At 40.0% G+C, this 14,718-nt stretch overlaps 1 protein-coding gene across 3 annotated transcripts in view; it reads right to left on the bottom strand.

The window, feature by feature from the left end:
* GOLIM4 (golgi integral membrane protein 4) overlaps positions 1 to 14,240 on the bottom strand; it is a 79,913-nt gene extending 65,673 nt beyond the window's left edge. For all 3 annotated transcript variants that reach the window (XM_070945993.1, XM_070945995.1, XM_070945996.1), the window contains exon 1: positions 13,186 to 14,240. In XM_070945993.1, coding sequence (XP_070802094.1) covers positions 13,186 to 13,372 — 187 coding nt within the window. In that variant the 5' untranslated portion in view covers positions 13,373 to 14,240. The remainder of the gene's footprint in view (positions 1 to 13,185) is intronic.
* Positions 14,241 to 14,718: the final 478 nt, after the last annotated feature.

Genomic DNA, 14,718 nt, shown 5'->3' with positions numbered 1-14,718 from the left:
TACAGTTAATTTTAAACAATCATAATCCACATATTTGTGTCAGCATTCTGATGCTGCCATAAAAAGATGAGGCTTGACTTTTCCCCTACTTATTTTCTCTGTAGATAATAACCCCTAGGAGATGGGATGGGAGGGGGGAACATTCCTGTGGGGTGAGGTCAGAAGTTGGGGAGACTGACTTGGAAGACGGCCAATGAGAAGATGAGAATTGGGGAACGGAAAGGGAAGGGTTTGGGGGTCAGAGGGTTAGTATCGGCTACGACGAAGTCGTAAAACAATTTGTTTTAGTATTCATCACCATAATATTAATAATATAATAATATAGTTACAATACTTAACATCATCTTCTTTAACAACTCTCCACATTAACATTTCCTCTTTATAACCTCCTTTCTAACTTCTGTTTCTATTGTCTAGCCATTAATAGAATATGTACCATATCAAAAAATAATCAGTTTCTTCTTTATCCTTAATAGTGAGCATTAATCTATCCATTTCTGCACATTCTAATATTTTCTTAATTACATTCCTCTCAGACAGAATCTCATCATTTTTCCATTGCTGTGCAAATACAATTCTAGTTGCGGTTAATATATGCAAGACCAGATATGTAACCTTTTTATCATATTTTTCCGGTAGAATGCCTCATGTTTTTCCGGTAGAATGCCTATGTCTATAGGTTTCTGAAGAGATAGGATATTCATATTTGGCACCGTGGCTACTTTTTCATTAAACCAAGCATAAGAATACCACAATCCTTCTAGGAGAATTTTAGCAAAGTTTTTTTTTTTTCTTTGAAACAAATGTCAAAAAGAGATTCTCTTTAATTAAGAAAACTCATAGACTCTTTTTTTAAAGGATATTTTCTGTTCAGCACTATTAAAATAGCATCCTACTGAAGGCTTAAATGTCAGTTCTGACTGCCTAAATTCATTAAATTCTGGCTTTTAAAAATAAGCAGCACAGTAAGCTCAAGACATTACCACATATTTATTCCCACTTTGCTCTGCTCCTGTGAAGAAAAGAAAAAAGCAAAAAAGCCAAAGTTAATTATAACTTCCCAGTTCATTTCAATGGAGATATGTGGGATTAGACCAGTGATGGCAACCTTTTAGACACCGAGTGCCCAAACTGCGCACAGGTGCATGCCCAAACTGCAAGGTGTGCATGCATAGACATATGCGGACATGTGCATGCACAGATATGCGTGCGCATGCACAGCAGAGACCCGAAAACCAGCTGGCTGGCAAGAGGCGGGGCATTCCAACACCGGCAGTGCAGCAAGAAGTAAGATCTTTTTCTTTTGTAAGCTTCTGTTTCGTCGTTTGTAGAGAAACAGAAGCTGACAAAAGAAACACCATGGAGATCTGACCTGGGGCGATGGCATGCATGCCAGCAGAGAGGGCTCTGCATGCCACCTCTGGCACGCGTGCCATAGGCTCACCATCACGGGATTAGATTATGAAAAGACTATCAGTACAAGCCTCATCTTAAAAACTGTTGGACAAATTTCATCTTCTCTTGGGAGAACATTCAGTGTAATGGCGTTTATTTTAGTTACTTGCACATCAGGAGTTTTCAAGAAATTATCTTTTCTAGGATTTTCCCATGTATTGATGTCAAGCTGATTGGTCTGTAGTTCCTGGTTGCATTCTTTTCCCCCATTTTTGGAAAATTGGACCACAACGACACTTTTCCAGTCCTCTGGTACTTCCCCCATGCTCTAGGATCTTTTGTAAGGATCACTAACAGAGGGTAGAGCTAGAAGAATCAACTCTTCAGTTTGTGTCATTGTAACTTGACGTTTTACTCCTAGTTTCATTCCTTTTAGCAGCCATCCGGAAATAGGAAAATCCTATTTATAGCAGCTGTTTCATGTCAACTTCCAAGATGAGGGTTACTAAACATGAGCTGCAAATATCCAAGCAACTCTAGATTCAGATTTCTCTGAAAGCTTTTGCTGCCACTTCATAGTTGTGTTGATTGTTGCATCCCAAATCTGGTAGCAATATCCATTACAGAATCAATCCCTGGCTTTAAATTATGGCTTGTTTCTGATATAACACATCTACACAATATACAGATGCATCCAAAAGTATTGGTATCCCTCTGTTTCTTCTCTATTTTCCCAATTTGCTGTGAAATCATTTGAAACCGATTCAAGTGTATAGCATCTGCCTTTCTTTATTCCATAGTCCATAGAGCAGACACATTGCTTTTGATGTCTGATTTAACATATTCTTGTAAACAATAAAGCAAATGAAAATGTCATTCCTGTGCTATAAGACACATCAGGGAGTAATCTCAACAATTTGCTCTGTTGGAATTGAATGTTTTGTAATTAGTCATGCTTGTGGTGGCAGTTAGTGCTTATTACACAGTCAATAAATAACTACTTGTCTCTTCTGTAGGGTTTGGGTCTTCTGTGAGCGATAACTTTCCACTGATTGTAGAATCAGTAAAAAAAAAAGAAAGAAAGAAAAGATCACCTTAGTCCAATACTCTGTAAAGTGCTAGAAAACCATTTCAACCATACATGAAAGATGGTTGTCCAGCATCTTCTTAAACATTTTCAGAGCACACCTTCCATAAGTAGACTTCCATAAAGAGCCTTGGTGGCGCAGCAGACTAAAGCACTGTTAAGATAACACCAGCTGCCTGCAATTACTGCAAGTTCAAATCTCACCAGGCTCAAGGTTGACTCATCCTTCCATCCTTTCGAAGGTAGGTAAAATGAAGACCCGGTTTGTGGGGGCAATAAGCTGACTTTGTATAAAAAAGAACACCGTTTGGGGGGCCCCGAAAGCCCTACTAAGCAGGTATATACAAAAGTATGAAGGCTATTGCTTAACGACATGTAAGCCGCCCTGAGTCTCCGGAAAAGGGCAGCATATAAATCGAACCAATAAATAAATACAGTTCTGGCTGTTAATAGGTTTCTCATATTTAAGTCACCAGGTATCAGTTGAGCTTATGCCTGTTATTTCTAGTCCTAATTCCAAAATGTGTTCTTTTCTGCAGGGTATCTTGATCGTAAAGGCAAGAAACAGTGAGACTTGGACTTTCGACATCAATTGCACCACCTTCTCTGCATTGTACATCTCTTTAAGTCAGGCCTTGTCAGCGGTTTCACTCCATGCTGCTCAGAAAGAATCTTAGAGATGACTGTATAGCTAGAGAGGATTAATGTTAATATATGTTTTAACTCTTCTTAACTCCATTAGTACTTGCTTAATCAAAAACATAAGATGTAAATTGAAAAAAATAAAATAAATAAGTTACTCCTGTTAAGTTACTATTGTTAAGTACACATAGCCTTTTAAAAATTTATTTATGATGTTAAGCTATTTTCTGGACGTACTGTTGGATTGTACACATCAAACTTTAAGTCAACCTTTCACGATCAAGTCTACTGCAGACAGACTATTAGGCATTAGTACAAATCAGGGGTGAAATGTAAAATTTGTTACTACCGGTTCTGTGGGCGTAGCCAACTTTTTTTTTTTTTTAACTTTTCAAAGCATTTTTTCTAATGCTTTGAAAAGCCTCTGCCGATCAGGCAACTCAGCTGGGATCATCAGAGAGGCTTTTTAAAAAATACCTCTCTGCCGATCAGACAACTCAGCTGGGATTGTCAGAGACTTTTCAAAGCATTTTTTTACCACCTCTTTGGCTAAGAGGTTACAGAAAAAAATGATTTGAAAAGCCTCTGACAATCCCAGCTGAGCCGTGCGATAATCAGAAACTTTTTTTTTTACTTTTAAAAGCAAAGTCGGAAGAGGTTGTAGAAAAAATGCTTTTAAAAGAAAAAAAAAAGCCTCTGATGATCGTGCGGCTCAGCTGGGCATGGTGGGGGGGAGGCAGGGATTTTTGCTACTGGTTCTCCGAACCACCCACCGCCATCGGTACCGGATCAGGTGATCCAGTCCGAACCGGGAGCATTTCACCCCGGTACAAATACATTAGACAAAAGAATTTGTCTAATACAATGCAAAAGATTAATTTACTGTTGGAGACTTTCAGATGCAACAAACAGAAATTGAAAAACATTAAAGGACATCACAGTATAATTTTAGGATGCTGATTCACAAAACAAAAAAATTATTTATAAATGTTTCTGTTTTGAGACACAGACTTAAAGACAACTTCCAACTTTCCTTCAGTCTTATTTTTAGGTAGACGTTAACTCCAGTCTAATACTAGCTGACTGATTTTATTTGAAACATGGTGTGGTAATTGTCTAGACCTTACATGCTATCATATTTATTTTAGCTAGTCTGGGCAGGCATTTTTTAAAATTCTTCCTCAAGACCAAGGACTTAAATAGGAGTGTTTCCTATTTAAAACCGTGTAGCGTGCTGAGCTAACATTCCAGTGCTCCAAAATTACATCAGTATCCATTTCACAAAAGAACAAGTGGTAAAACCAGACTGGAAAAAAACGTAACTATTTATAGAGAGGCCTTTTTTAATCACAATCTTGCATGGAATTATATATGCTTAACAGCTATTATCTTAATTCCACTGAAGTCTGCAAAAATTGGGCATGGCATCATACCTTTTCAGTTCTTCTCTAATAATGTACTCACGTCTTGGTAAGACATAAACAAGAAGAAATACTATTTACCCTTCTGCAGGCAAAACATGCTCTATAATTAGAGAAAGTATATACATTTTTGGGAGGCGAAAATGCCATTAAAAACAATCCCAAGTCAAGCTCTTACAAATAGCTATACATATTTCAGAAACTGTGGAATGGAAGATGTCTGTGTATACAGAACATATTGGTCAGTGATCGTGGGAATAACAAATCTGCATCCTGTCTCTACTTTCAGAGGTATGTTATTATATATAGTGCTTAAATATTCCTCTTTAAAAACAATAAGAAAATTCAACTTTCTTGGACGTTGAAAGTTTTGGAAGGATATATAAACTGAAACAGCAATCAATTAACCATGCCAGGTGTGCAAATTGCCAAACTTTGGGAGGTCACACACATTCCACCAGTGAAAAAAAATACAATATGGTGCAATTTATGTGAATGTTATTCCTTTCTTTTATGATATTTGCTTATTTCTGCCTCTCTATTTCGACTATTAGTCTGGAACATTTCAAATTTTAAAAGATAGTTTGAAACGGCAGTATTTGCAGGGAGATTTTTAGAAAATCAAGATAGTGGTCATTTCTATGGGACTGACAATTCACCCCCTTTTTTACACACAGTGTGTATATATATAAAAAGAGGCAAGGCTTTGATTGGACAATTAAGACTACCCTCTTGATTTCTTTTAAAGCTTCCCCCAACACCGCCTTGAGAACATCTCTGGCTTGAAGAATGACACAATTTAAGAAGTAAATATTTATCAATATCACAATTTTAAGAAAAAGGAACCTCTGCATTGGGGCCATATCCGGATCCCAAGAACCCATGCCTGAGGAACATCTCCAAGCCATTACCCTTCCTTTAAGAGTGTACATGAACAGGACTACCTACATCAGGGGTGTCAAACTCAATTTCATTGAGGGCCACATCAGGGCTGTGGTTGATTTTGGGGGGCCAGGTGGGCATGGCCGACTGGGTGGGCGTGGCCAGCTTGACGCCACTCCCCAAACTGCTGGCATGTTTCCTCTTTGCATTGGGTAGACCGGGCCGAAGCCATGCTGGCCGGGTCTTTCCTCTTTGCATTGGGTAGACCAGGATAGTCCCGCGGGCTGGATCCAACCACATTGCGGGCCGGATTTGGCCCACGGGCCTTGAGTTTGTCACCCCTGACCTATACTATCATTCATAAAATAGCATAAGGTTACAGATGATTCTCAATTTACAATCATTCATTAAGCAACCATTTGAAGTTATAACAGCACTGAAAAAAGATTTGACTGGTCCTCACACTTATAACCATCATATTTCCCCATAGTCATGTGATTAAAATTTGGGGTGCTGGCCACCTGGCATATATTTACAATGTTTGCAGTGTCCTGGGGTCATGTGATCACCATTTGTGACCTTCCCAGGTGACTTCAGACAAGCGAAGTCATTGGGGGAAGCTGGAAATGATTCACTAAACAACTTTCTTGCCTATGGAAAATCTGGTTCCAATTGTGGTCATAAGTTGAAAACTAGCTGTATTGTGAACTGAATGGCGTGGTCATTTTAACAAGCCAGAGTCAAAAAACCATTCATGATTTAGCACTATGAATGAACTAAGACCCAGAAATTCTAACTAGGAAGCAGCTGTACAAATACACAACAGCCAACCATTAACAATAGTCCCTGACGCTTCTAAAAATAAACCTATATATTAGTACACACATAACTGGTTATTATTTTAGTGTGACCCCAAACTGAAAAAAAGAATCTAATTCATTGTAACCCAAGTTTTCTCAATGGTAGATAGCATTCCTCTCCTACTGAGCTTTCCGCGGGTATAGCAGAATACAGCCTTGGTTTTTGTGCTGTCATCCAGAACAGACGTTTGTGCTTAAAACATTCCTGCTGCCTCCTCTCCCTGCTCCACAATCCTATTTATCCTCAACTTATTAATGTGAACAAAAGAGACAAAGAGCGCTAACCAACCCAAAAGGAAACACAGAGAATTGCAAGAGGACTATACAATGCTCATTATTCATCACCTGATGACTGCAACATTCTTTGATCATTTGCAAATGAAAGACATCTGTATGACTTTTTGTCAACAGAAAGTCGAAGACAGAATTCTTGAATTGGAGCACAAGTCATAATCTCAAACAGTGGGTGTTGGTGGGTCTTTTCCCTACCATAAACACATTGAAGCATAGTTGGAAAAGTGATCCACACATACTCACACACACCTCCCTTCCCAGAATTTTAGCCTCCTATTTGTCTGAACAGAAGATTCAACAGAGCTTGGATGAGACTTTACCCAATGTATTCAGATTACGTATTAACGGATTATCTCATGAATACCTATTCAAATAAACTGCTCTGTGATCCATGATCTTTTTCCTCTTGACCGACCACTATGGTGCAATGGCCCTGTGCGCTTATTTTGCTATGAAAATACCACCGTTGGCTCCAAAAATAGCAACTTGCCGAAGTTTCCTGTAACTAGGGAAAAAAAAAAAAAAACCAGGAGAAAGGACTGGTAGTTTTCCAGATTGCCAAGAACAAATCGGTAGAAGCAAGCTGACACGTTGAATTCTAACCTTGTATGGGGACAGGATGTTCGTACTCGGCAACTGCTCTCCAAATACGTTCAACAAACATGCCAAGCTGCCAGAGTGGTCCATCTGCCACATTGTCGGTTTCTAGCCAAAATATCTGTTTCATCACTTGGGGCACAGTAGTTGGCTTGTACAGGTCTGCCAGTTTTCAATAATCCTAGCATGTTTCAACCTGGGGTGTGGGAATACAGTATATATTGTATTCTAGTATATAGTACACACCTATGTAAAATATATAATAATTATTTATTAATAGTATATTTCATACATTCTTAGACATATGCTTGAACAAAGAACAACCACTCAAAGAACGGGCATATATCTTCTACGCTCCCAAATATAATTTCAGCATCTTTTCTCATTGCCCCATCAGAGCCTGGTTCGGAGGAGGAGTTGGAAACGGGACCATCTAGCAGGCATGGTACATCTCCCTTGGCATGTTTGGAGAGGCCAGTAGCTGAGGACGATGCTGTCCCAGGCCCCTCAGGCATTGGGGGGAGGTGGTGGACCGGATGAAGAGCTGTCTGCCTGCACAGACACAGGGGAGGATCAGCTGATGACAGGAAGTGGTGCTGATAGACAACAGATCTCCTCTGATGAGGAACAGCTGCCTCATCCACTCCATCCGAGGGGTACAGAGAGCGGAGTGTAGACAAGCTCAGAGAAGGGCTGCAAGTCTACTTGCCCCACTCCTCCTCACAAGGAACACCTGGAGTGGAGTGACTTAAGGAGAAGCCATGGAGAGTTAGTCTTTGCCAGGAACAATGGTTTGTTTTGGCTGACACTACCCCGGCTTTGACTCGTGCCTTTTGCCTTGCCTTGCTTTGAAGACTGTTTTTCGCCTCTTGCTTTGCCTAGCCTTGAGGAGTGCTTTCGGTCTTTTGTCTTGGACCTTGCCTTTTGCAAGGACTGCTTTTGGCCCTTTGCTTTGCCTTTAGGACTGCCTCTTGCCTTGTCTTTGCTCTGTCTTTGCCCTGAGGACTACCATTTGTTGTGTGTCTGGACTCTGCTTTGTGGACTTGCTTAACCAGATTAGCTTGCTTAGACTTGGAAACCTGGACCTTGCTCTGTGAGTGTGCCCCTACTCTGTGGACTTTACTTGTGTCCTTTTTATGAAAACATCGACTCTCCAAAAGAATTCACCCAAAATCTTTAAGATGTTGATGATCTCATTTTAGAGATTGAGTGCAGTAGCATACAAAATTCTTTTACCATACTTGTCTTAAGCAAGAGCTTGTCTAAGAAAGACAAAATGACCTACATTATTATCTCATGGAATTCTAGTAATTTTAAAATTATGTTTGTTTAATTCTAAGGTCTTGCAGATGTGACATAGGAATGTTGCCCGTGCCCTACTGCCAATCTACACAATCAGGTTGTCAGAACTAAGTCAGAAAACATCATTCTTATGAAGCATGTATGTCTATGGATGGTTACATTAAAAAAAATTGAAAACTCATGGATTAATTTTTTAACTGGATTGCAATAGAAACTGATGTAATAATTTTCAGATCTACTAATAACTAAATTAATTAAGATTCTGAATGCAATGTTTTTGGAAAAACAACTGTATGCCATATAAAGGCTGAAAATTACTATAGTTACTAATATGGCTCTAATAATTAATGCTTTAACAATATTAATTACTGTATGTTGTGACCTTCAAAAATGCATTTCCAATATTCATCTCCAACACAATTGATTTTCACGAGATGGGATATCAATGTTTATATCCATTATGTCAGTACTAAATGGAAATTCCAATATCCCAATTCCAAAATTCCAGTGTAATTATGCTTTTAGATTCCACTTCTCAACATTGCTTTATGGAACATTAATTCTCACAAACGCATTAGAGATTAACAATCTTTCATTATAGCATCATGTCATTAGCCAGCAAGCAAAATTGATCACTAGAACCATATTTTTCCCCAGCAGATTGACTTGTCTTAAATACTTCAGGAAATCTGGATGAAATCTTATTTCAATATACCTCTTTTTAAATGGCTAAATATCTGATGATTCACATTTATAAAACATGTATTTATTTCATTAATTGGAACTCGTAATCTCATAAATTCTAAAGTAATGATGCAATAATGATGCAGGAGCCTTGGTAGTACAGTGGTTTAAAGCACCCTGTTATCAAGACCAGCTGCCTGCAATTACTGCAGGTTCGAATCTCGCCAGGCTCAAGGTTGACTCAGCCTTCCATCCTTTCTAAGGTAGGTAAATTGAGGACCCAGTTGTGGGGGCAATAAGCTGACTTTGTATAAATATACAAAAGGATGAAGGCTATTTGCTTAGCACATTGTAAGCCGCCCTGAGTCTCCGGAGAAGGGCGGCATATAAATCAAATTAAATAATAATAATAATAATAATAATAATAATAATAATAATAATAATAATAATAATAATGTATTATACATCTAAAAATATATGCATGTTTATTCACATATCTGATTCAATTTAACAAGCCTTATTTTTGGGCAGCTATGTATAATGGATCCAGTCTGCAAATATTTGGAGCAATAACCCTCACGTGGTTTAAACACGCAAGCCAGAATAGAGGAAAATTGGAGATTAACAAAATCTGAAGAGGAATATGTTATTAATCCCTAGTGCAAAATATTATGCAAATGTCAGTAACTCACAACTTGATCACTCAGTTGGTCTACTGCAATAGATTCTACTTGGGCCTACCTTTGGAGATTACCTGGAAGCTACAGCTGGTACAAAATGTGACAGATTATTGCTAGACTAATCCTTGCAAGGTAAAATAACACCTATATTGAAGTTGCTTCATTAGTTGCTTGTACATTTCCAGGATCAAATCAATGGGTCACTACTTTTAAAGCCTTTTGTAGTGCAGCACTGGGCAGTATCAGGTGTAGTCTTGTCAGACTTGGATTGCTGGTCTGGTTCAATAATCTAGAGAAGGCCTCGTGAGGTGCATAGAGTGTAGACAATGTGGCAAGCTTTTTCTATTGTAGTCCCCAAAAGTATGTGTCACCTCCCCCTTGTCGACAGTCCAAAACAATTTAATCCATTTATTTCAATGAGCCCTAGCTGATTAAAAACATTTCCTTCTGTTTTTGATTGGAGTATTATTGTTAAGTTTTTCTTTTTCTTTTTTAATTCCTTTTTGCTATGGTATGCTACCCAGAAATTCTTGCAATTGGGGCAGGTTCCAAGTACTATCAAGAAATAGAGCTGTAAATTTGAATTATAGGTCACCCTATGTAATTCTCAAGTTGGGCAGCCTCCAAATTAGATAGATAGATAGATAGATAGATAGATAGATAGATAGATAGATAGACAGATAGACAGATAGACAGATCAATCATCAAACTTAAGATTGCCCATAAAGCCACCCAGCAGCTAGTTGCTAAACTCCCATATCTAATGCCTGTCCAGGGTCATCATAACAATAAAACAAAGGAGAAAGGGATGGTTAGTAAACCCCCCCTCCCAATCTCTGAAGTTATTTAAAAGCCCCTACTTTTTGCACATCTGACTTCAGCTTTGGCACATCTGGTTTCAGAGAAACAAGATTCCTTAGTTTAAAACAATCCAACTCTCATCAAAATGCTACTTCTCTTCAATATAGGGCATTTACACAGACTGGATTCAGAAAACATGATAAACCCAGGTTTGGTTTTAATTGTACTTATTGAATGAATTTGCCAACCTAGCAGTTTAAAAGCACTCAAACCCAAGTAGATAAATATATACTACTCCAGTGGGAAGGTAACAGCGCTCCGTGATGTCATGCTGGCCACATGACCACGGAAATGTCTTCAGACAGCACTGGGTCAATGGCCTTGAAATGGAGATGAGTATAGCCCCCTATAGTCAGCAATGACTAGCGGAGTAAAATCCACAGGACCTACTTTACCTTTTTATTGAATGAATTACAACTGGGTAGATTTCTACAACGTATCAAACCACAATTCATTATTCACAAATCACAATAGCAAGGATCAAATAAATTTAAAAATAAAGTTAAATTTAACAGAATGGATGACATGAGAAACAAACTGATCTGTTTCCCACATTATTTGACTGTTGATTTTGACCAAATATAATTTTATATATTCAATTTCTTCTGAGGATCCTCTTAAACATTTTTCTGCAAATTTTAGCTTCTACATTTTTTTTACAGCATGCTAGTTCCAAGATCACTAACTTTTGTGTCCCTGAGAAATCTGTATTATCCAGAAAGTATAGGGAGAGCAGAAGAGGGAGAGAGAGAATACAGGTAGTCTTTGACTTAAAATAGTTCATTTAGTGACCATTCAAAGTTACAACAGCTCGGAAAAGTGTGACATGATAATTTTTCACACTTAAGACCATTGCAGCATCCCTATCGTCAAATAATCAAAATTCAGATGCTTGGTAACTGGTTCATATTTATGATGGCTGCAGTGTCCCGGGGTCATGTGATCAGCTTCCAACAAGAAAAGTCAATGGGGAATCCAGATTCACTTAACAACCATGTTAGTAATTTAACAAATGCAATGATTCACTCAACAACTGTGGCAAGAAAAGTTGTAAAATGGGGCAAACTCATTTAAGAAATGTTTCACTTAGCAACATAAATGTTGGGCTCAGTTGTAGTCATAACTCAAGGACTACCTGTACACTGGTAATGGTATCTACTTGGATAATGAAACGCTTGCAAGCAAACAACCAAGCTCTGAGAGCACTAAAGACTGCAATATATAGATGTATATTTCATAAGAAGAGAATATTCAGCAACAAAGATGTTGTCCTCTATCAATTAAGCATTTTGGCATCATTTAATTATAACAATTCTTCAGCAGATGGCAGCACCTAGTCTGCCTTGACTGATCAGAAAAGGTATGCTTTTTCAACACTGCTTGGCGCTACAAGACACTTGAATAGGAAATAGCTTAGCAATTTTTTGAGCGGTTGGCTGGACTATAAAGTAAAAATAAGAAAGCAGTTGCAAAGTATTCCTATTATGTGTCCAGAATACTGCATGAATATAGTTTCAAGAAGTCAAACTCAACTTGAAAGCGTCTTTTACCTATTAAAGAAACTACGTTAGCTAATTAGTGCTAATCAATAGCAATTCTTACACAATACAGAGATAATTTAAGGACTTGTCTATTGTAAGATATGACAGTTCTCAAGATGATTCTAAAAGAGAATCTAGATTTCCAGATGTTACTGATTCCATCTCATTTTCAAGTTGAACTAAGAACACAGTGAACACTTCAAAAGATTGACCTGACTTCTGAATTATGTCTATCAAAGGCTATTAGATACAGTTTGCTACATGGAATTTCACTACGCCAACAACTCTACTAATGTTAAAGAGTAACAAATTAGAACTTGGCAAAAAAAAAACTAATTTGTAAACCAATAGACTTTGTGCACACCCAACCAAGAATTGGGTGGCTTGGTGGCTCAACAGACTGATAGCATTGTGATTAACACCAGCTGTCTGCAATTACTGTAAGTTCGAATCTCACCAGGCTCAAGGTTGACTTAGCCTTCCATCCTTTCTAAGGTAGGTAAATTGAGGACCCAGTTTGTGGGGGCAATAAATTGACTTTGTATAAATATACAAAAGTATGAAGGCTATTGCTTAACGCATTGTAAGCCGCCCTGAGTCTCCGGAGAAGGGCGGCATATAAATCATTTTTTTAAAAAAAAAATTGTTTGTGCATAGTTTTTTTTTTTTTGTTGTTGTTGTTGTTGTTAATTTCAACACTGGCGTCACCAATCTCACTAGAATATCACACCTGCCAGGACCCAAAAACTCAAAGGAGTAAGTTCTCATAGCACACTAAGCACATTTGGCTTTGGGTTAACCAAAGGCATGTCAGCAAAGTATGGTGAGTGAAGCCTCTGTATGGTGCAATGGGAACCATGGCCCAAGTCACCAGGTGAGAAACAGGTGGAGCTTCCAAAGGAACTCTCCAAGGTAGGAGGAATCGAAGGCAAACTTTACCTTGCAACTGTGCCGAGAGGGACTCTTGATGCTGTTGATACTTGAGGGCCACAGCTTCAGCCTTCCTCAGCTGGTTCTGCAACTCGTAGTACAGCATCACCCCATAGATGAAGCCAAACACCACGGTGAGGAGCAAGAGAGACTGCAGGATCCGCTTCTGTTTTCGGGAACACATCCCGTTTCCCATAGTCCCAACCTTGGAGGTGGGGAATCCAAGTCGATGTCCACCTAGGACTTCAGCAGCCTCAGCATCACAACATGAACCAAGGAAGAGACCTCAGGGACGAGGAGGTCCTGGCAGGGCTGCTGCCATAGGCCCCCGGTGCAAACTTTAACCAGCTTATTACAACCCCTGCCAGGGATTCAAGGTCATAGCAAGCCAGCTTTGCAAAGAGCTGCAGGTTCCTAGGAGACCGAGATCAGGCGTTGCCTGCAGGGAGGGTCGGTTCCCGAGAGGGTCGGTTCAAGCGGGCATCCGAAAGGAAGGCGTCGTCCCCAGCAAGATGCAAGTTCAGAAGAAACGGGGCATCTCCAGGCAGGCTCGTCCTTTTGCTTCCATCAATTCCTCTGCCGGATTTCAAGGTGAAGCATCAGCCAAGCGTTGCTGCAGGGGGGACGGTTCCTTCTCCCGGGACTGGAGGGGCTCTTCTGCCCAGCGCCCCTCTCGCTTTGGCAGGGGATGGGGTGGAAGGCGAGAGAGTCTCTTCCACCAAGGCAACCGGACTCTTCCAATAGCGCCTTTCCCGGTTAAAGTTACTTTTCTTGTGTGTGTGTTGTTGCCAAACTGCCCCAAAGAGGAAGCTTTTCTTCTCCGGCTCTCCGCCTTCGCTTTTTTTTCTTTTTGACACCATTCAAACCCCGCACTTACGTGTCACCTCCGCTGCCGGGCTGCCTTTTTTTTTTTTCCCTTCTAGCGGGATCCCTGAAGGAAGTCCCGCTCCGGCCGCCGCCTCATTGGGCACAGCTTCTGGATACTCCCCTCCTCTAGGAGAAAGCAGCGCGCGCGCGCATTGGACGTTCGGCGCGTCTGTCTGGGACTCGCGGAGAGTCCAATTCCTCCCCCACCGCCTCTCTCTCTCTCTCTCTCACCCGGCTTTGGGAGAGGAGGGAAAGAGAGATGGAGAAGTGGGTGGGGCTGTTGGCGGGGAGGGCGGGGCCGTCGCGCGCCAGGAGGATAATATGTGAGAGGGAAGGGGAGGGGGCGTTCTGGTTCGGTCGTCTTTTTCTCTGGTTTCCAGCAAAATATGAGAGCGTCTGCAGCTGGGGTGGTGGGAACTGTACGCGTATTGCAAACTACGGAACACGCCGATATTGCAGCCAAGCGTTGGCTTTTTTTTTTTTTTTGCAATCTCTGGGTTGCCGCCTTGGCGGTGGGGTGGGGTGGGGTGGGGTGGGGGGCTCGTCCCATCCTTTGCAACCCAAATATGTTCGCCCTGTGCTTTCCAACGTTTATAGATGACGGTCCTCAAATAGTTTTGGACTTTTGTTTTCTTTTTTTTACATACAATGGATTTAAAATATTATTTAGGCAGC

Source organism: Pituophis catenifer, unplaced genomic scaffold (genome assembly GCF_029215685.1).
Source record: "Pituophis catenifer annectens isolate HBS135680 unplaced genomic scaffold, rPitCat1.0.hap2 SCAF_6, whole genome shotgun sequence".
In the NCBI taxonomy this organism is placed as follows: Eukaryota; Metazoa; Chordata; class Lepidosauria; order Squamata; family Colubridae; genus Pituophis; species Pituophis catenifer.
The sequence above is the reverse complement of the archived record's forward strand: the minus strand, read 5'-3'. Positions and strand labels throughout refer to the sequence as shown.